The sequence below is a fragment of the Copidosoma floridanum genome, unplaced genomic scaffold, assembly GCF_036245765.1.
Source record: "Copidosoma floridanum isolate Cflo_tuat_1 unplaced genomic scaffold, Cflo_Japanese_pri ptg000016l, whole genome shotgun sequence".
NCBI lineage: Eukaryota > Metazoa > Arthropoda > Insecta > Hymenoptera > Encyrtidae > Copidosoma > Copidosoma floridanum.
The window spans coordinates 5,370,888-5,395,304 of record NW_028321893.1 but is presented as its reverse complement, the minus strand read 5'-3'; the positions used below and the strand labels follow the sequence as shown (position 1 = coordinate 5,395,304).

The 24,417-nt window shown below is 30.3% G+C and overlaps 1 protein-coding gene across 2 annotated transcripts in view; it reads right to left on the bottom strand.

The window, feature by feature from the left end:
* Rpn2 (Regulatory particle non-ATPase 2) overlaps positions 1-24,417 on the bottom strand; it is a 492,767-nt gene that overhangs the window by 211,848 nt on the left and 256,502 nt on the right. For both annotated transcript variants that reach the window (XM_089592351.1, XM_089592352.1), the window contains exon 10: positions 10,987-11,051. In XM_089592351.1, the coding sequence (XP_089448477.1) occupies positions 10,987-11,051 (65 nt within the window). The remainder of the gene's footprint in view (positions 1-10,986; positions 11,052-24,417) is intronic.

Below are 24,417 nucleotides of genomic sequence, written 5' to 3'. Positions count from 1 at the left end.
AAGTATTAAACATGTATAATACGACAAAGTAACCTTTAAAAACAATAAAGAAAACTAAATCTCGAAAGGAAAGAAAAATTGGCTAAAAATAACAATTTTTACGGGTTTTTAATAGTTCAACTCTATGATCAATGTGCACAAATGAAGGGTTGGACTATGCACAAAAATAACCTCAATTATTTACTTTTTTGGCTGTATCTTGAAAAGAATAAGTAAAAAAATAACTTCTTTTATATGCCATGTTTGAAAAATTTATGTAGACATTGACAAAATCTTCGAAAAATTTTTGTTACAACATAACTTCTAAACATTTGAGAAACAATAATATCTTCAAAACAAAAGCTAGATAGACCATTTAAATAACCATTTATTTAGGTTTCTAGAGGAAAACCACATGATCGATAGGCACAAATAGAAAAGGGTTACATTTTGCACAAACATAACCTCAGTTTTAATGACACCCACACTAGGTTTGTTTGTAATAAGTTTGACTTAGGATTTCTTTAGCAAAGCACCATACCTGAAGTAACAACTTCTGGGCACTTATTTTGAACTTATAATCAAGTTGCCATCGTAGGATCGAAATAGCTGAAATGTCGGTAATTTTTTGTAAAATTAAGACTAACGCCAAAAATATATGTTGCAGAGAATCAAGCAATACCAGTCAATTGTAATAAAATTAAACAAAAAATATTTTTTACTAGAGTTTTTAAAAAATGGCAAAAATAGTAAAACACGGGTTTTTGCGTCGTAGACAAACAATAAGCCTTTTACACTGCAAAAAAAATTTAATACTTTGGTAAGTTATAAAGTAAATATTAAAGAATATAATTTCGCAAAAAAAATGCATCTAAAATTGTAAACTATTTCTTGTCAGCTGTTTTGCCAAGGTACCTTTGTTTATACTTAGCTGCAATTAGCAAAAACTTTCCATCCGATCTTACTGAAATTACTGTGGTTGTTGAAGATTACTAAAGCTACAACTCTTCCACATTTAGGCTGTTAATGTTTCTGCGAAGGATTCTTATTAATTTTTTAAAATTTGTTTCAACAACGAGATTTTTTGCATTTTGCGGGAAAACCACTGGACTAATGGGGATCAACCGAAGCTTATTTTATTTATTTTTTTGCCACGTATACTTTAAAAAAAATTTTTTTTTAAAGCTTCTTCAAATTTTATGCGATAAATATTGATTATTCGAATCCATTACAATCGATTGTCATGGTTACATTCTCTGCAGCATATTTTTTTTGAGCTAGTCCAAATTTTCATTACTGAAAATTGAATTTGGTCCTACTACTAGTAATGAGAACTATTTGACGATTCAGGCTAAAAAATTTTCCATTATTAATTACTTTCTTATGAAAATAGAATGTAACATTATTTGTACATTTTCTTATCAGGTGAATAATAAATTATAACAAATTTTCAAGTTTAAAAAAATTGTTACACAGGTTTATTAACCAAAGTTTCAGTTGAAAGATCCAAATTGTGTTTAGGAGCACCATCTATCCACTCTACTTTTAATGAAGCTTAAGAGAAAATAGACAGCTCAAGAAATTTCGGTACAATCTTGGAGCCTGATTAACTGTATAGTCTTTCGTATAAGGGAGTTCACTGTAGTTTTATGATAAGAACTCAATAAATTGTTGTCATAGGTACAGTGCCTAAATAAAGTAACCTTAGTAAAATAAAGTTTTAATCAATTATTTAACTAATATCTTTGGTTACAGTACAGAAAATTTTAAGTTAACATGTAACAAAAAATGAAGGTTAAATTCAAAGCCTGGTTCTATTTCTAGCTTGGTTACTTGTTCTTTAAAATGTAATTTTTTTATATTTTTATAATCAATGTACGATGTAAGTCACTCAATTTCTATCGTGAATAGGAGACACTTTAAAACTGCAAATTATGATGTGTACACAAGGAATTTACAAAAACGTATGTATCTGTAGGTTAATTGTTTGTGTATTTCTTGTTCTATAAAATAACTTTAAACTTTTCTGTCATCGTCTTCCATTTTTATGACTCTTCTCTATTTACATTAAGTTTTTTCACTTATTTCTTAAAAAATAAGTTCATATTTTATTTTACAAGCGTGTTGCTTAACTCTACTTAAAAAAAATTATTGATGTGTGAAAAAATATAATTTACTGTGTTAATAGAAATAAATAATATGGTTGTGAAGGCATAGGAGAGTTAAAAAATAGAATTTTGAAAAAGAGTATGTTATTTATTAGTAAATATAAAGATTGTCAATGTTATTTGTTTGATAGCTTATCATTATGAGTTTTTTTCGTTTTACTGTTTTTCCTCTTAGCTAAATCACTAAGTGACTTCTGACGGGCATCCTTCACTACCATCATGACAAATATTGATCGATCTTGCTAACAACTAGAAAACTCCTATCCGATTTTTTCTTTTCCAACAAAACATAAGTTTCTCCTTAACTTTTTCAACTATCCCTTCTATAAACATTTTTCAGCCCCTTACCATCAGCATTTTTCATTACCGTTCACACTGGCCTTGCCTTCTTCAAGTTTTCCACAAAGTTTAATATCCTCATCGTAAGGAGTTAACGGGACCAAGAATCAAACCCCCGATCTACTAAAGCAGCCATACCACATCATCAACTGCAATAGAAATGTTTTTAATAATAAAGCTTGTAACCAATAATAATTATATATTGAAGTGAGGTACTGCAAAGAACTTTACCAATTACTGTGTACTCGTCAAGAATACAAAGTAAGAACTGACTGGAAAATTAGTTGGCTTAGATAGTGGAACACCTCTGGACGCTAATAACGTTCAATCCAAAATAGAATTTTTGATTATAAAATACATCACTGCTTAACTAATAACCTACAAAATTTTGTCGCATTTCGCAGTAATTGGTGGGCAGTTAGTGAGCCTGGGCTGCAACATAAAAATCTTGCGAAAATACTCACGCAGTAATTGGATTCGTAGTAACTGATGCTCATGTTATACTCAACCATTGTAATAAAAGCAAGTAATATTAACACTAAAACAATTATATTAAGAACCAGCAGACAGTGTGTGCTTAGGTACTCAAGTATAAAGTTGTACTTCTACGAAATTCTGCAGCAGACAATAAAGTGAATATTAATATACTTTCTGTGAAACGACATTGTGTATAAAAGTTATGCAATTATCGTTCAAACGAGTGTATGTACGTAAAAGGGGCGTGGTTTTAATAAATGTTTTAGTATTCAATAAAAGGACAACTATAAACAATATATTACGCAGATAAGAAAAGTTCAAATGAAAGCTCGGGCAAGACGTGCTGATTATATTTTTTAACGTCACACTCACACCCATCACATACGCTCACACTTTTTTTTTGTAGTGTATTAATTACACACAATATATTTTTATTTAAAAGGTTAAGATAAGCCACGCTGTAGTACCGCTTGATCCTCAATAGGGTAGTATTCTGTGCCAATGAATATTGCTTCCTTGTAACCTTGTAAAAAAATCACGTAAATTTGCACACATATGATCTGTAGAAATCTCTCAATCTTTTTGGTATGAAACATTAATTGTTGATAAGCCGATAAGTTTTTCAAATGATTCCAAAAGTCGTTTTTTACTAAAACAAAAAGAAAGAGGTCAAGTATGCATCAAAGCGCGTACGTAAGTATATTAATATGAGAAAAGTAATTGCCAGCGTGGCTGCATATTTGTACTCCTCTCACCTCTCTGAAATTTATCCCTAACTGTAATTAACGTGTTTGAATTAAAAAGTTACTTCACTCACGAATAATAAGATAATAAAATTTAATTATTATTAAATTTATTGATAAGACCCTATTAAAATAAAACAATATGTGAAAAATCTGGAAAAAAATTTCAACTATTTGTGAAGTTTATAAAAATTTTCGAAAAAATACAAAAAAAATCGTGAAAATTACATATAACTTACAAATCAGACCATAATAAGAAATTATTAAATTTTCCATGCCAGACTTTTCATAGTAAAGTGAGTGAGGTACTTAAACAGCGTGAAGGAGATCGGCGCACAGTGGTCTCCAAAGCTAAAAAAATGCTCAAAATTCGTGCTTCCCCTGGATTTTAACTCGAAAAAATTGATTTTCGGCTTGTTTGTTCGTAAAAAGATTCTCTATGAGGATCTGCTTTCCTCAGATATGTAAGGACTTCGTATATATATATATATATATGTTTTTTAGCTATACATAGAGCAATTTTCGATGGTCAAAATACTCTGGACACATAAAACGTTGGTAAAGTTGACTGACTCGTACAAAATTTTATGTACAGGTGTTTTTGGGGTCGCTGATCACGAATCTAAGGTCAGATTAGTCAATTTCAAGATGTCGGATTCAAGATGGCAGACGAAATTTTCAAAAATCAACTGATTCGAACCAAACTTGGTATACGTTGTATTTCAGGGTGGCTAATCACGAATCGAAAGTTAAATTTGCCAACTTCAAAATAACGGATCCAAGATGGCGGAAAAAATTTAAAGCTTATTATATCAGTATGTGAAACAAATATTTTACCTGCTAGTATTCATTACATAGCTGTTTATTGGTGTTATTATTTATGTTTGCATATGTAAATTTACGTTTATTTCAAGTATGATTTTTGATGCATTGAATTAAAAAGTTTATAGAATGTAAGAATATCAAATTATTGTCCTTTTGCCACTTCTTATATTTAGAGTTATAATTTAGCGTATTAGTTTATTATTGTTTATTTCATGTACATATAAATAACCACTTCAATATTTACGTATATGTGGTGCATTATTGAGTATGTGTTGATCTGCAAAATTGTAGAAAACTTATCTCTTGATCAATATATTTATTATATTGTTTGTTATAATTTTCAACACAATAGTTAATTCATGTGCGTTAGTATTTATATCAAAATAAAATGTTGATAAATATACATATTGGTAAAATGATTTTATTCTTTCTCATTCTTGTTATGACTATTTAACAAAACAGATTAAAACTGGTTTATTCCGATAATGAATCTTCACTCTTATCCTCTACTGAGCTATCAGTCTCGTAATCCTCCATTAAGGCCTCGTTACTATTTTTCTGCTAAACGGAGTCACTCTTAGTACTTTCAATATCTATTATTAGCAGAGCTTACATTTTATTTGTTAACATGTGGTTTTTTTGTTGGTATATCTCGAGATAACGAGAGATATGTATCAGAATTAGGTAGCAACCTGTTAAATACATCTGTGTTTGTTGTGATACTTCAATTATACATGTATTATCGTGTAAATGCTTGCACTTATCGAAAGTTAGTCGTGAATTCAATTTTACCTTACAGTTTTTCGTAAAAACTTTTTGCAAAAACTCTTAACATTCTTGTGTTTAGCCTCCTGCGCTTCCTCGGATAAGGTTCCTCTTGAAAGAAACAACTGGTCCATTACTTCATGTCCGTGCATTAAAATGACACGCAGTGAGGTAGGAATCTTATACCAAGAGTACTTGGCAACGTAAAGCTTGGCTGTTTCCTAACAATATTTACGAAAAGCTTCCATATCAACAACGTGTCCAGAGGATATAACTGCTAGAATTACCTTAAATTTTTTTGTAGATTCAAATTAAAACCTTAAAAAAATGTCTTTTTTAGAATTTAATTGCACAAAACAAAAAAATTTTAATTGTAAGTATTAAGATACAAAAAAACTTATCATGTTAAATATATATTTACTTAATCTAGAATGTTTGATGCAATAGAATGCATAAACATAAAATTAAAAAAATTTATAATTCCTAACAATTCGAACTATAATATGACTTTATGGAGATTTCCGTACCCGTTAACCTCGCAACGACATCTGCATTACCGAATAACTTTCTTGCGGTGTTACCACTGTTTGTATTTTCTGATCCTTGGATTGGAGCATCTACTAATCTACCAAGCTCTTTTCGAAGATTACGTATTTTGGATCTCTTTTTTTATTTTTTCTTTATCATTTTTTTAAACCTATTATAAGAAATATTGTCAAAATATTTATTGTTGAATTAAGATAATATTAAACCAAATTATTATTATTATTTAAACAATAATTAGTTTGAGAAAAATTTCTATGTACACAATTTGTTCCAGTAAAACATATGTTCTACGTTATGGAATATGTGGTGTACGATCATAAACTCTTGTACACATTATAAAACTATTATGTTACAAATCATAAGTTTAAAATAAGTTTCAAGTATCGTACAAAAGATAAAAGGTAGGTAATTGCTTATCAATATTTCTCTATTTACGGACCAAACTTGCAGTTCTATTCGATACGAAAGATGAAGAACTTCTTTCATCAATCAAATATTCGCATGAAGCACCGAGAATCCATAATTTAGTGCTTTTACGTCTACTGCTACTTCAGTAATTCTATCAATATCGTTAAAATAGAGAATTTTTTCTTAACAAATAAAACACCGTTGACTCGATGAGTCGTTTAAAGCACTACACACCTGAAAATAGATGATAAAAAAAAATTAATTTTAAATCACTCTAACAATGTATACAAACATCTAAATATATATGAATATATATACATTTTCCAAGTAACATATACACTAATAGAAAATTGTTGCTTCTCAGAAAGGCCTTTAATCATTGTATTTATCCATTAATATAACAAATCTTGCCATCAACCATAGTTAGGAGCGTTTTTATAGTGACTACAAATCTATTAATAGAAATTTTTTGGAATTCATTCATTTGTTGCGACATACTTTGTTCGACTTCATTACATAGTTCAACAGTTTCCTTCGCCTATTTAATTATAATAGGCCGAAAAAATCTAGGTAAAGATGGTTTTTGATTTCGCCATAAAACAGTACCCTTTGTTTTGTGCAGGAGCTTTAACGGCGCAAGTGATATCCAAAAAAGATATTGTGTGACTGCACTCTTAATTTTAGTCTTTCGTCTGTATCTATTCACATGACTACTATCAAATACATATTTCAAATGCTACACGAGCTCCTCATTATCATTTGACTTTATACATAAAAATTTACATAGCCTCTGAACTGAGTGTTCCAGTAGCCTCTGCAGTGTAACCTCACATGTACTCTCCAAAATACTAATGTCTTCTGGGTAAACTTCATTTTTGGCTTGTAAAACCTGAGGAAAATAGATTAATGAACAATAATTGTGTCTTCTTACATTAAATTACACGTACATTCACCATGTATGAATGTTATGTGTAAAATCTACTTATATATTTTAAGTAAGGTATATATTCCAAGAAAAATCTGATGAAAAGTTTCGAAAGTAATAAAATTATTCTTCTGTTATGAGTAGTCATGTGTTTTTGAAGTAGAGATATTTGTAGTAGCGTGTTAACCTTTTCATACGATGGGTATATATTATGTCCAACTTGTAATGCTGAAAGCCTGACCCTCAAGTACACTGTTTTGGTTAAATTTGCATCCAGTATCAGTAGAACAGCCTCTTCCGGTGCTATTGCTCTGCTTTCAGGTTATTGTCTTTTTTTAATTTTTTCCTTGCAAGTGCAAAGCATTCATCAATGTCAACGCTATCATTAGGAGCCAAAACTTTTCTATCACGGCTTTTCTGTGATGATTCTGAATAGGTAGTGCAAGGTCGACCCACTGTACCATCTATACATTATTTATTATTATTACGTAATACAACGCCAGAGATACAAGTAATTCTCATTTTACACATAATTTGTGAGTGTCCATATGTAATGTGATTACTTAATGAAAACAGCCATTTTATCTAATTACATGCAACTAAAAGAAGTATGGGATGCTGTGAGAGGGGTACAATTTCAGACATTGGTATATTTTAAATTACAAGTCGTCGGAAATAATTATACAGCTCCTCAAAAGTGTTATTTTACATCAGCCAATCTCATTTATCTAAGACACTTTACGCATGATAAAACTTATTAACATCTTCAATTAAGACTTTCGGAACAACACTAGTCGTGTTACTTTTGACCGTGTACTCATGAAACAATCTGACTGATTATTGCAATAAGCCTCTAAATTTAAATTATAGTTAGTACGATCAATCAAACAATAAAATTGTATTTGCACTTAAATACAATAGATATGATATATAAATCTTGGCGAAACATGGCAAGGAGTGTAACAAATCAATATATAAGTTTATTTTTGCAGCATTACGTGATATGTAAATAAGAAATCATTACATGCAAATTAACGTATATTTTACCGTTGCAAGGGAAAGATCTGAGCAGAGAACTGTTTGACTGTCTCCGTAAATCGATTGTGTAAATAATGAAAATGTAACAGATAACAATTTATTATCAAATTAAACAGAATTTTTTTCATTATTGTTAATTCAAAAGTAGATGTACGAAATTGACGAACTAATGTAATAAATCGATCGGAAATTTTGCACATGTGTTCTTTGATGATTGTATTTGCATTTCTAAAAGTTTCGTTGCTTTTTGGATTCCAACGATGTAGGAAACAACTGCAACAATAACGAATTCATACACAGTGGAAATGCATACATTCATATATAGTGCAATCTTAATCGATCCGAAAAATTTTTGCATGTACACGAAATAATCGATTATACATTATTTTTGCTGCTCGATAGATTCGGAGATGTAAATATAGGCCTCTAATAATATATACAGCAAAAAACGACGGCTCCATTGTTAAAAAATCACAAGTATACATTAATTTTTCAATGGGCTGAATGTATTATTTTAACGACATATATTTCTCTAAGAACCTTTATAAATTTTATTGAATTCTTACGTGTTCGTAGGCGTGCACTTTTTTAACTGTGACTATGTTCTTGAAAGTAAATAGTCCATTAGCCCAATTCTCATGTCTATGTAGTACATCCAAACAAATTTTTTTGTTTTTTGGCAACTTATCTAATCTTTTTTATAAGTTGTTATAAAACTTTTGGCGTAGCTCATTCTCCAGCTCTTGTCGCAAAACAACACTGTCAGCAAGGCCACACTTTTTTATCAAATACTGGACGCTACAAGTTTTTCGTTCTTCCCATGACAAACCCTTGCTATGATGCAATTCTGTCAAAATATCCTTAACAGTTACACTTAAAACACTCATGATTTAATTATAGTCCCTAATTGAATCAGAAAAAGCATATTTTAGCTGCGCTTTACTACCGGGACTAGTATTCATCACATGCAAAACTCTCCCATGTACATAAGAAACATAAAATAGTTTTTAAAATTACTAGTGTGGTGTCAGTTCCGGTGTATGGTTATTGATGAAAGAAAACTTTTTTTTTACTTTACTCAATGTTTAAAAAATTTTAATTGTTTTATAAATATTACACGAAGAAAAATGTAGACAGATAAAGAATGTTAAACATTAAGTTAAGTAAAAAAAATGTTTTCTTTCATCAACAACCATACACCGGAACTGACACCACACTAGTACAGTAAATTAGAAGTTTCTTATAACGTTAGACTGTAAGTAAATATATCCGTACATTTTAATTGACTAGATATTGAAGTAAAAGGTTTTCGGGGTAGCCGAATCTGAAACCAACCTCTGTTTTATCCCATCACGGCAAGATTTCTCATAACCTCAAAATTCGGCTAAAAAACGTTAAAATTTTCTTTAAAAAAATTTAAATCTAAATCAGATTACACCACACTTACTAGAGGTTTTCAGGGTCGCTGAATCAGAATCTGACCTCTATTTGATCCCAACTCGTCACGATTTTTCATAACCTCAAAAGTCGTCCAAAAACATTTAAATTTTCCTTGTTTGTAAACTATTCCACTCAGATACCCAATACTTCAAAATCTTGTATCTTGCCCACCTAACAGCACACTAACCTTTTGACCTTTTAGCCTTGTCACTCTAATTTGTACTGCTAACGAGCAAAAACTTATGAAACTTCGTAATTTTGGGCCAGTTATGTTGATTAATTAAATATCATGAGTTCTGCCAACAAAAACCCTATAACCCCATAAGAACGTTACTTTTTGATGTGTTTTTAAATTCTTTCAGCTATTACAAGACACACCTACTCATACGTATATATGTATCTAAGTATACATACAAATATATATACACATATACATTATTAAACAACAATAGTATTTTTTGTAAACAGCAAATAGCATTAAACAGAAGGAAATCTACTTCCGTGAAAGTATGTGTAAATACGTGTCTATATATGTATATATATACAACTATGAATATATAAACACACATTTATATAATTAAGAACTTACCTTCAAATAATTATTATGAGTATGAGAGAACAATATCCTAATTTTTATACTCTTTATGTTTCTTCAATCATAAGTTGAAGAAAATAAGACGATGAGGCTTAACCTTGCTAAACCTATTGGTACAAATACATATGTGTACGAACACATAAAAATATAGTTGTTCAGATAATGTGTGCCCAATTGGCCTCGAGCGCAATTCCGGATCAGCGCCACCAAACGAGAGAGCCAAGAACGTTTGGCCAAGACGACCATACTATTATTATACCTATATATTCAGAATGATATATACATGTAACAATGTTTACATATCGCTCTGAATATATAGGTATAATATTAGTACGGTCGACCAGCCCAAACCTTCTTGGCTTTTCCGTTTGGTGGCGCTGATCTGTAGTTGCGCTCAAGGCTAATGATGAAATTTGTTGCTCACAATTAGGTGTTTTTGAGTTTTTGCATTTATTATAAGACACACCCATATACATATATATACATATAACCCACGGTAGGTAGGTAGATAATTTACCTCTCATTGGCACCTAAAAACATGTTCATAAATAAGATTAATTGCTCATTGTTGCTGCAAGTTACTGAAGTCGTTACCTGACTTCGCAAGAAGAGGGGGGGGATCCATTACTTAACGATACATAAATACTAGAGACACTAGAACATGTCACTGTGTGGTTACTGATGAGTGTATTATCATAAAAAATTTTAATAGTTTAACTTTTGAAAAAAAAAACTTACCTGAAAAGCAAAAATCCAAGGCCTGTTACTGCTGCACGACGAACGTCATCATTGACATCTGACACCTTGAAAAAACAAAATTTTATTGAACTATAGACACAACCAAAAAACAAGATTTTCTTTAATGTTAGTCATAAGCATAATAGTAGTAAATGAAGAGGGACTTATATTTAATGTAAATTTTTTAATAATTACATAGCCTAAACTTAACATGCGAAAAATTGAACACCTGAGGTGGCTACCTCAAATCTCCTTAAAAACTAACCCTTTAGCTCATTCACAAACATAATTATTCCTAAAAATTTAGGATTTAGCTTTGTACTTTTGAACAAAACTTAATTGAGAGTATGTCTCGTACAAATAACAATTAATTAAGTGTGATTTTAGCAAGAAAAGATTGCATTTTTAATTTTCTGGGAGAGAATTTTTTTTAATTATGGTTATGTAATATAACATTAAAACGTTATTTAAAAAAATTTAAAAATCTTTACACAAACTTGAAAAATAAACAGAACATATTTTTGCATTCTAAAAAATATCACCTTTAAAGCATCTGTATAAAGAAACCATTGCAAGAATTGCTATAGAGTAGTGCGATTCTATTGAAAATTGGTACGAAGGTCACTTATTACGCGTTTGTTATCAGATTTTTCTAACCTAAACTGGCGGACATATATAAAAGTAAAAATTTTTTAACTTTGATGACTATTTTAAAATCTTAAATTTCATTCTTACCAGCAGCTTCATAAATCTCTGCTCTACAGTTTGTCACTAAGTGAATTGAACAGACTGAAAAATCAGAAGTATCAATTTTCAAAAGAAAATAAACACAGAGGTTTTTGTTGTCACTAATTACAAATCAGTTATAACCTTTTAAGCTCTATTTAATTAAATGATATTAAATCTTTAAAGTAAAATCACTAAAATCTTACTTCAATTACACATTTAACGTTAAATTGTATGTACGTCCTCATGCAAATATATTATAAAACTACTAAAAGTCATCAATAAAATTTTTAAACAAAAATGTTAAAATTTGTTCGATCAAAATATTTGAAGCTAATTATAAAACAACTTTTTAGGAGCAACTGATACTTATGAGTTTCTTATATTTTTGCTAGAGCAAAAAGAGCACCCTTAAAACTTAGTGTTTTTGTAAAAAAAAAATTGCGATCGCAGACCTTAGCGTCAGAGGTGTATGTATGTATGCATGGGCGTAATCAAGTTTTTTGACTAACTTATGCAGTTTTTGTCGCATTGAGCTGAAATTTTACAGAGAGCTGCGTCTTTTATGTCTCACGTGATGGTTTGAAATCTGCAAGGTTTCCTGTTTTAGAAAGAAAATGGCAGTCATTTTAAGATGGTACTTGCAGTGAAAAAAAATAGTTTTTCGGTTATAACTCTGTTACGGGATATTTTCGAGGTTTGTTGTGATAGACATAGTTGTAGATATCATTGAAATACAACTTTATTGTGTTTGACATTTTCGTTCAGGACATAACCCAAACGTTCTGTGAGCCAAAAAATGCTCAAAAATTAAAAATACGTAGTTTTTCCCAATCAAACTTAGTCATTTTGTATTTTTGATTACAGTATTGTATGTAAAAGTTGTAGATCTTATTGATATACAACTTTTTTGTGCATAACATTTTCACTTAGGATGTAATCCACACGTTCTATGAGCCAAAAAGTGCTTGCAAAATGAGTAAAAAGTTGTTATTTCCTATTCAACTTTTTTGTTTTGCATTTGAAATTATAAATTATACGAGATAGTTGTAGATTTCGTTGAAATACATACAATTTTTGTTTTCAACATATTAAGTTCTGACATTAAATTGGCGCTTTAAATCACAAAAAATCCCAAAAAATCGCAAAATCATCGTTTTCCCCTATCCATCGTACTTGTTTTTTCTTTTATTTGCATTTTAGACTACAAACTTAATGCAAAACTCATAGATCATTTACAATACAACTTTTTTGTACTTAACGTTAGTGTTTTTAAAATAAAATTGAAGCCGTAAATCGCAAAAAATAATATAATAATAGCTTGTCACTTATAACAATGGATAAAAATACACATCTTTCTCTTTGACGAGCTTGTGAATGGCCTAGAAATGGAATATAGCAATAAATATAAATTGCAAAGTTCTAATTGTTGGAATTCATTTATTATTATTTTTTTTTTTTTTCAAATATCTTATCTTTTAGTAGTTGTAGTGTAAACTTCTTTATCTTGGCTTGAGTATCGAGGATAATACCCTAAGCCTGGTTGACGGTTACTGCACTGTCTTGATTCTATTTTTTTAGCGTTGAGTTCAGCATCCTTGACAATGTCTTCGACTTCGTCTTTGTTCAAATAATCACTAGATTGAATGACAACTAATAAAATAGACAATTAGTTAATAGCTCAAAAATGCATATAATGTACTACTAACAAACCTCATGCAGGAAAATAAATTCAAGACCATATGTCCAACTTACTCTGTTGTTCCTGTCAATTTTCCATGTCTTTGGCAGACACGTGCACTATACCATTAACGTTAATATCAAACATGACTTTAACCTGGGGTATATTACGTGGCGCAAGAGGGATATCGTAAGGAGTTATCGTGAGGGATTACGAACGTAAACTGTCCCAGAAGCTCGTTGTTGGAGGCGACCCAAAGCTATCCTGATGCACCTTGATTTCCAGCTGAATCAGGTCATCAGCAGCCGTTAAAAAGACCTGGCTCTTTTTCGTGGGAATAGTTCTGTTTCCTGTGATCAACATACCATAAAGGATTTGAAAACTTGTAAAAAGAAATTTAAAACATTACTTTTCAAAATTAAATTTGTAATAATTTTTTAAAACCTTTGAGAATTTATATTTATTGTTCAGACAGATAATTTGTCAGCCTCTAGGTTTCAGAGAGATAAGACGTTTATTATGGCAACTAGATTCCAGTATTAAATGAAAATGTTGGTATCAAGTACACACCCAATGAAAATAAATTGATATCGGGGAACTAGACATTCGTCACGTCACCGCCAAAACAACTTTCCGAATAGCAGTACCGATGGCGACAGCTTCGTCAAAGTTCACATACATCCGACTAATAGGATATCGCCAATGTCGGATTTGACTACCTTGGAATCACCGAGTCTTCTAGCAAGATTAAATTGTGCACTAGATCAGGTTGGTGACAAGGGCCTCACACTTGCTACGCAACAGTTTGAGATTTAACTGCTTAGGGCCGCTAACATCCATTGTGAGGTAGGGTAGGCTGAAGTTTGTCTGCTAGAAACTGGACAAATCGATCCTTGTCTTCATAGCGACTTCCTTTAGATACTACATCGCCATAGTGTTCTTGATAATATCGATACCTTACTGTGATTTGGAATGTTAAGGTTAAATCATTATGTACTGATTAGCTTTAAAATTAGTACTTGTCTCTTTCTTGAATTCTCTGGTAAGATGACACGGGCGTTGTAAACAATTTTTACTTTCTAGGAAGATGTCTTCGTTAGTGTAGTTGACTTCAAAATCTCTCTTTTATATTTCAAGGATGAAGATATTGAAAGTATCACACTTAAATCATATACAACATTGCTTATCTGCTATATAGTGTACTAAATATTTTGTTGGTATAAACATAAACCTTTGTTGATATTAAGATCAACCTTCCGCTAAAGCAACGTAGAAAGGTGTCGTTCTAAAACCTTTAGCATTTTCAATGACTTTTGGTTGCTTTCCTTCCATAATAGCTACGCACGAAAACGTTGTTCTATGATCGATCCCAACAACTGCTTCCTGGACCCTCTCGGATCTACAAATCATTACATTATATAGAGTGGAATACTTGAATCCAATTTATTTCAACAAAACAAAGCCCACAGTTTAGTTGTTTTAATTTTATAATAAAAGTGATCTTGATGTACCACATGTAAGATAATCTCAAATCTACTTTAACTGGTAGTCTTAGTAAACTGTTTAGATAATAGTTACGTAATATTGCAAAACTGATGAGTCAATTAAGTATTAACATTGCTGTAAGAGAATTATTTTTACGGGTCGGTCGACAGCAAATCGAAAATCATCTCGCGCATGGATAATGAACTGAATGATTTTGATGAAGATGTTGAGCGGAGTGTTTTGGGGCATAAGGGCCTTCGAGCCCTTGGGTAGCAAGTTGATAAATACATAGTACCATAGAAAAATTGGACGGAAAAAAATATGTAAAAAAAGTTATTATTTGGCTATAAGTTATTATCTAATAATTAAGAACATATTGATTGAAAAAATAAAAATTTTATTTTATCAAATTTATTATATTAAAAAACTTGAATTTGTGTTACTCTAAATCATCAGCTAGTTGTTGCTGCTGCTGTTAAAGTATTTAGTGTTATTGTTGCTGCTGTTGGTTATTCGGCATCAGATATTTATCCAAATAAATACGCTTGGTTTAAAAGACACTGTAAAAGTTACTAAATGAATTTAAAAATTTCCAGTTATTTAGTATTTTAATTCAACATTATTATCAATTGTATTAAAAAATTTCATTTTATTTGAAATACTAATACTTAGTATCTTTTTGCTCGCAATTATGATTTGATTGGTCAACATGTGCAGCATAAGTAGTTGGATTGTTGGATGGCATTTTATTAGCCAAGTTCATAGGGTATGGAAATGTAGGTACATAATTGACCTATGGATTAAAATGCTCTGACATCAGATTTGAAATGATTTAGTAATAATTTGATAAACTTTTAATTTCACAAGTCAAAAATTTTTTAGTACTTACTTTTATTAGGAAAATAGTTTCCAGACTCAAACTCTGGTGGTGGTATATTACAATAATTAAAATTAAATAAAAAGTACAAATTTACTATCATCGTCCTAAATGTAATTTTGAAAGTTGGCTTCAGAAACATTCGTATTAAAACAATTTATAGAACTCCCTTCGTGATCTGCAAGGAACAACTCATAAAAATTATTAAAAAAACTCTTAATTTGTTATTATTTTACGAAAATTAGCGTTGTAACAAACAGTTGATTAACTCCCCGTGTAATTTACTCAACCATTTTTGGAGGACGATTAGCCTGTGATTTGTGTTGAGTATATCGATTCCATGTTGCGTTTTTATTCTAAAAAAGTGTTATTTTCATTAGTTCTGGATCACTTTGAAAAATTATGAACTTACGAAAGCCAAATATGTAAAACTATATAGGGTTATAAATATGTATACGTTGTATTGTCACTGTGGAACAATATAAATCAGGCACTGATTTTAGATAGAACACGCAACCAGTGGATTAGAAAAATTTTTGTCTTACCAACCGCAGAAAAAGTTGCTAAGACAGCAGACGCTTACAACCAGGGAATAGGTACAGGTACATGCTAAGTCGGCACTCTCTCGGCGACTTGGCCTCCAGAATCGCATGAGTATAGTATTATAAGCTTACGACGCTTACGTTTTATAAAAGTATTGAAAGTCAGCACTGTGTGAGAAAAAGTGTACGATCTCTAGGCCCCTCGGTTTACGATTTGCTTTTTAAAAGACATCGTTTATTCATTCTTAATTGACGTCTGATTCTCAGCTGGGCGCCATTATGGGTAAGACACTCTTTTTCTTGTTTCTTTTTTTTTACAATGTATTTCTTCTCTTAATTTTCGGTCTCTCTAAAAAAGAACCTCAAAATCTCTACTGCGTGAGAGGAAAAGAAATAGGCAAAACCTCAGATTTTTAAAAGCAGTTTAATGTATATGTATTAAACGCACCACTCTTTCTGGCAAATCAACCTTGAAAAAAACTCTAGCTGTAAGTCTATTATTATTTACGCTGTGTACGGTACGATTAAATTTTTTTGACATTGTATCTTTTTGTGAAATTCTCCTCAATTATTGCTTAAACTTGCGTCACCAATGCAGATTAGAGGCAAGATTTGCTTGACGTATGGTAAGCGATCATTTATACATATATTTACTTTCTTATTTCTACTAAATAAGTGAGACTTCGTTGATTGGCAGAGCAATTTAGATCGCTGCTGAATCATGTAACTGCTTGGATTGAATTCTCCACCAAGTTTACTCTCTTCAGCGTACATGTAAGACGAGACGACTCTGCTAAATATATTTCAAGAAGGATCACCTTTCTAAACAAGAACCCAACAAAAAACCAAAATTTTTTGCAAAGTTAGTTATGTCAAGATGGTAATTATATAATTTCGTAGGCTTCATGTTTAAAAAAATTATAAAATAAGTTGAGAAAGATTAATTCGAACGTGGTGTTTCTCGAACCAGGAAAGTTTGACAAAAATTAAATTCTATAAAAGTTTTTGCATAATCGTCCTAGACAAATATGACAAAAATAAACAATTGTTTGAAATACGTTTTGACTCGAAAAAATGATTGTCCAAGAGATTTCGATGCTTAGAAAAAAAGTTCGATTGAGGCGGTTAAGACCGATTGCTGAAATACAAAGGCTAAAATTTTATATTTTAGCTGGTCCATCCAATGATCCAATATCTTATATGATAGAGTTGATTATTTTTCATACTTTACATGCTGATCTTTTATCACTAGATTAAAAAATGCAGCTTTTACTTTAACTATTAAACAGTTTCACTCATAATTCAAATGTTTACACTTTTCAGGGATGAATATAATTATTTTAAATATTAATAATAAATTACAACTACTAACTAAAAAATTTTCTTCGTGAATGAAAGTCTTACCAAACCCGTTGTTAGTTTTTGATAAAAAAGATTTTAGTTTTGGACTGTTTAGTATATAGTAAATGAATGTATAATTCCACTCTTTTGAATAATATTTATGACGGATTTTCTTAAGGGGAACTACATTATCGAGATAAATAAACAGAGAGGGAGAGTGGGCCATATACAAACATAATCTCTAATTTTTTGTTATTTTCCCTTCATCTTGAAAAAAAAATAACATCATATTAAGCACCTAGGTTGGAAAAGTAAAGAAAGTCTTAGATCATCAGTGTATTGGTGTCCAAGGCGAAGCAGAAGAAGCTAAACGGAAAATCTGAGGTTTCTTTACTTTCGACCACGGCGCGTATACGATTTTTCGTATCTTAGTGACCGTACAGCGGTTGCTTTTTTACGTGCAACGAACGTACAGTCATCACTTGACGGTTGCAGGTACAAAAAAAAAAATTTTTTTTTTCTTTCTTTACTCTTTTTCCTTTCATTTTCACTTGTACAAATCTTTAAATTAGCATATCTTGTATTACTTAATTTTAATCAATTTTAGTAAGAACTCTTTTTTAAGTTTTACTTTTGCCGGGGGTCCTAGGACCTCACACTAGTTTTTTTAATACATTACAACAACAAAAAAGTTCAAAATTTGATGTTATATTACTTTAAATTCTATTCGACTATATTTTCTCAGAATGCAACCAGTATCGCTAGAATTGGTGAATATTTTTTCACCTTTTACCTTTATTGTTATAAAAAATTGCATCACCAGATCTCAGCAGCACAGTGCCGCACCTTGGTATCTTAGCGCCGCACTTTGGCAGTTTAGCGCAGCACTTTGGCAGTTTAGCGCCGCACTTTGGCAGCTTAAAAACACGTAATAGAGTCTTATACTTTAATAACTCAGTGTCACATTTTGGCAGCTCCTAATATTATAATTCAATTTACAACTATATTTTATTACATATAATGTATTAAATATAAAATTATTTATCAAATTTCGCTGAGAATAATGGTAGAGTCAAATATCCTACCAGTTAATGATTTTAGCATTATTAGAATTGAAGGGGATGTTAATTGTCTCTCTCGCTCAATGAGTTATGATGTTTATGGGACACAAACGTATCATCCAAAATTGAAAAGAGATATAGTTAATTATACAAAAAACAATTTAAGTGCTGAACAGGTAAAAGCCAAATACGGAATAAATGACGTATATTCTTATGCTAATTACATAAACAGAAATAAATGTTATGGAACATCTATTGAAGCTTGTGTGTTTTCTAGATATTGTTCTAAATCACTTAAAATATTTACTAAAAAAAATTATGAGTTAATAGTTTCGATTTTAAATAATGTGATCAGTAATAACTGTAATTATGTAAATTTTTTTATACACTGGAAAGGATAAGACGGGACATTATGAAGTATTAGTTGAAAAATCAGTTTTAATGACGCTGTCTCCTTCACTAGCTCAATTACGAAAATCAGCTCTATCATAGTACGAAAGCGATAAAGAAAAAAGTAATTTATCACTGAATCGATCAATAATTCTATCACAAATGTCTGACAATCCAAAAAATTGTAATTAAACATGCCATAATGTTGAAATGTGAATAGTAAATTGAGAAAGAAAAATTCAAAAATTACTGCGATAACAAATAGACCGGGCTCAAACAGGGATGAATCGGGAAAAGTTATTCGCACCCAATTTTTGTGTGCTTTCTTGTTCAAAATATAGTTATGTACCTATGAATGTTCATCTTGCCACCCAAGAATGTGGTCAGGTATTGTTGGAACAATTTGTTTGTTAACAATTTCGTCTCAGTTGTATTTTCGACCTGAAAAAAATAATCTCAGATTCTTCCGCACATTTAGAACAACTTTCAAGTACATTACTATATTTTGAACAAAAAAGCACAAAAAAATTGGGTGCGAATAATTTTTCTTGGTTTATCACTGTTTGAGCCCGGTCTAAAAATCGTTGAATAATTTATCTTTTGAAGATTATAGTCAAATCGATACTTTAAATTCGATAAAACGATCAAATTTTGCTAAAAAAATTTACCATTACTTTGAATCAATTGGGAAAGGTCCAGTTTGAAGTTGCTTGAGTTGTGGTGGTCTCTGATTTCAAAAGTTGCAAAATATACAGAAAAATCTTGAATTAATTATAACAATTTACTGACAAATTGGAAAGAAGTCTGTTGTTTAAGAAATAACACTTATTTTATGTTATACGTGTAAAACTGAAAACGGGGTCTTAAATAACAGAATACCCAAATTAGCTCTAGTAAATGGCCTAAGTTTCCAGAAATTCCTTCAGTATTGAGAGATTTGCATCTAGTAGAAGAAAAATTTTTTATCTCCACGATTGCCACTTTTAAAAATACGTTGTCTTGGAATAGATTAACAACATGGATTGGTTAGAAATTGTGTAAATGTACCAATTGACTTCAACATATTTGTGTTAGTTCTTTCTCAAGCAGTCGACAATATTCAAACTATTTAATTGAAATTGTTGAGAAGAATGAGAGATAAAATACCATATGCTTCAGAAACAATTGGACCACATAAAGTTCATGAAGCTGCAAAATATTTAATAACTTAACTCTAATACCAACTACATGGCATTTCTTTTTGAGAAAATCGGTTAGAAATGCAACAAGAAAATATGGAAGAAGTTTCAAGCAATAAAGATAGTGCAAATGTCGAGAATGAAATTCTTAATTTTGATGATTGAAATGAAACAAGAAATAATGAGCCTACACGACTTTTTGAAGAAGCATTACTTTACGATGAATTTGTAGCTGTAAAATTTGCTCCAGGTGAAAACAAAAATCCTGTTTCATTATTATTTGACAAAGATTTAGAGCCATTTTCTTTTCCAGGAATTTATTGTGGACAACCTCGTACGTTAAAAGTTAACATCAGGTTCGCACAAATTTCAAAATCAGAAGCTCGTATGTTTGACAGAAGATGCGCTACGAACATTCCTAAGCTGACGCTTAGTCCCTGTCTTAATCGTCTGCAAAAACTAATATCGAATATTAATATATGTTTAAGAAAAAAGGAAGAGCATCTAACATAACCGTTTAAAACGTTTTGAATGACAGTACAATTGAACGATTAATTTAACACAACGATGGTTATAAAATCCTACAAATCGATGGATCAAGTCCTGCTTTATGGGCACAAAAAAAAAGATTTGTTCAGCATCATACGACACAAAGGAATACCCACAATATTATTCACAACTTCAGCAGCAGAAACAAAATGAACAGAATTATTAAGCATTATAATAAAGATATAAAATCATATCGAAAAATGAAAGTCAAAATTTATCTGGGCAAGAAAAAGTTAGATTTATTTTAATTGATCCTATACCTTGTGCTCACTATTTTGATCATCTTCTGAAAAAATTTTATAAAATTTTGAAATTTGAAAATGGAATCTTAGAAGAATATAATGTTATTGATTATTCCAATCGATGTGAATTTTAACACCGAGGAATTGTGCATCACCATATTATTTTATGGTTAGAAAATTCTCTCTTTCATAAGTATGATAATCCTGAATCAATAAGTAAAGTGCAAAAACTTATTGATTGATTCATAACCTGCAAAAATGATCCAGAAATTCCTAAGCTTGTTGCTTTGCTTATTCATAAACAGAGTAAATCATGTTAGAAAAATGTTAAGAATACAAAATCATTTTGTAGATTTGGTTATCCTAAATTACCAATGAAAATTACAAAAATTGTACTAACAAAAGATCTATCAGAAAAAAGTACAGAAGCACAATGTGCTATTAAAACTAATTGGACTAAAATAAATAATGCAGTTGCGTATATCGATACCAATAAAACTAACAATATACGTACAGTTGACGAATTTTTAATGTTCATAGGCTTAGATGAGATAGAATATATCAAAACAATCTAAATAATACAAAGAGACCAACCATTTTTTTAAAAAGAAGCGCATTAAGAATTAACTGATACAATTAAACAGTTTTACAATTAATGAAGAGTAACATGGATATACAATTTATTTTAGATCCTTGTGCTATTGTAAAATACAAAGTTAACTATATTAATAAAAGTCAAAAAGGTTCGTCAAAATTGATTAAAGATGCTGCTGACGAAGTGAAGAAAGGAAATCAACCATTACAACAGCAGTTGAGAACAATCGTAAATACTTTTATAAACAAAACTGAAATATCAGCCTAAGAAATTGCTTTTCATACATTAGGCATTTCTTCATCAACATGTTCTTGACGGTGCATATTTATAAATACTTAAGTATTCATAAATAATGAAGTATCATTGATTATTACAGAAACCGACCAAATGACATAAAATCTTGGTGTCTAGCTGATTTTGTTTCGAAATTCCAATATTCTAAGACGTTAAGAAAAAATTTTAATCATAATAATTATGCGAACGATGATGATAGTAATGACGATGATAACGTAACAAATGTTGATAATAAACCAAAAAAATGTTTAAAATTAGAAAATAATCTAGGTTACGTTTGTATGCACAAAACTAGAAAAATAATAAGATATTCTCTATAATTGTAGATAAAATTAACTATTACAGGAAACAATTACTGTTAGTCATCAGTTGGAGAAACGAAAAAGAAATAAACTGTTGTAAAGATTTAGACCAACAGTATGAATTAAAACTTAATGAAATTAAAAATAACAGAAAGTATTACACGTATTAAGATAACATTGAAGATAAAATTAATGCCAGCAATGCAAGTAATGCAAAACGAATTGAACAAAGAATCAGAAGAAATAGACAATCGAACTGATGAAGCAGTCGCAGGCTTAACTATTTACAAATTAAATGAACCAATTGCTAATATAGGACTTGAGATTCCTGATAAATTAAAAACTGCTGATGTAGTGCAAAATGTAACTGTACCCAGACTAATTGCTAATGAAGAATATTCTGAATTAATTAGACAATTAAACGAAAAACACTATCGATATCATCATAATTTAAGTTATTTACAAAATTATATGTCCGAAGAAAAAATTTATCATTTTATGAATGGTGGAGCAAGTAAAAGTAAAGGTGTGGATAAAAGTTAATTAATAGAAGCAATAACTCAAACTATTGTAAGGCATTATAACCGTTTATCAGGAAATAATTGCGGTGGTATAAATGTCTTATGCACTTACACAGGTAAAACTGCTTTCAACATCACAGGAATAAGATTACATTCAGCTTTACATTTACCACTTACCATTGGTTGGACATTTAATCGTATTAATAGATGGTTACAAAAAATATTTTGATCGAATGAAGTATTTGAAGGAATTTCAGTAATTGTTTTAGAGATTTTAATCAATTACAACCAGTAATAGATAGATGGATATTTGATGTTAACAAGAAGATCCTCTTAACTGGTCCATTTTTATGGAAAAAATTTTCTATTTACGAATTTAATGAAATTATGAGACAAAAAGATGATCACGTATTTGCTACTACATTAAGCCATTTAGCTAATGGAACTATAACTGAAGAAATAAATTTATTATTGAAATCCAAAGAAATATCAAATTTAACGAAACAAAACTGTTTTCCGACGCAAGAAGCTATTTATTTATTTTCTACAAACGCACAAAAAGATGAATACAATCAACTTTCACTGCAAAAATTTCGAAAAGAATTATTCATCATAACAGAAATCGACGTAATAGTTAGAAGCGCTCCTGCAAATGTAAAAAATACTTTATTGGAAAAGATTTAAAAACTTCCAACTCAATGAACTTAAGGATTATCTTATAAAATCGAAGCAAAAATTAATGTGCGATATATGATAATAGTAAATATCGATGATGAAGATGGGCTCACAAATGGTGCTAGTGGTAGACTTCAATATGTCTAATGGGGATAAAAAAATGGAAAAAAATAATATAAAAAATTTTCATTGAATTCGATGGAAAAGATGTAGGAAAAATTACACAAAATAAAATAAAGGCATACATTACAAATTATTAAATAAATTCTACTTGGACTCCAATTGAACACATTACGAAGTCTATAGCTGTGCGACAGAAAAAGTATTTATAAAATCATGAGGAATCAAATTCCGATAGAGATAGCTGAAGAAATAACAATACATAAACTTCAAGAAAGTACATTTACAGACGTGGTTGTACATGTGAGAAATTATACGAATTCTCTATTACTCTACGTAGCTTGAAACCAAGTAACATCATTGAATAGATTATTTGTTGATGGAAATTTTGTGTCTCCAAAAAATTCAGAATCTGATATTGCAAAAAAAGAAATATAACGTCCTAAAGCAGAAAAATATTTAAAATTCAAACTTTAATCTCCACAAGATTATGTATACAAAGTGACAATTTACAAATTTTCACCCATTTTTTTCTCGTCCTAAGCTGTGTAACGGTTTGAGAGTTGCATCTAGTAGGTAAAATTTGACATGGTTTTTATTGGTGCTGTTAAATTTATTGTAGGATAAACCGTATTCAAGATAAATTTTTATTTTTACCGAAATCAAATTTTTTGGTTAGATTTGATGTAACGTAGCTGTTTTGCGTTGCTTTTTATAGCCACTGACACTATATCAAATGGATTTTATCAATAGATTTAGTCTCAAATATCGATTAATAATTGAGTTTATTTGTATTTCCACCCTGTGTAGTGATCATCGTTCTTGGATCACTAACAAGATAACTAATGACAA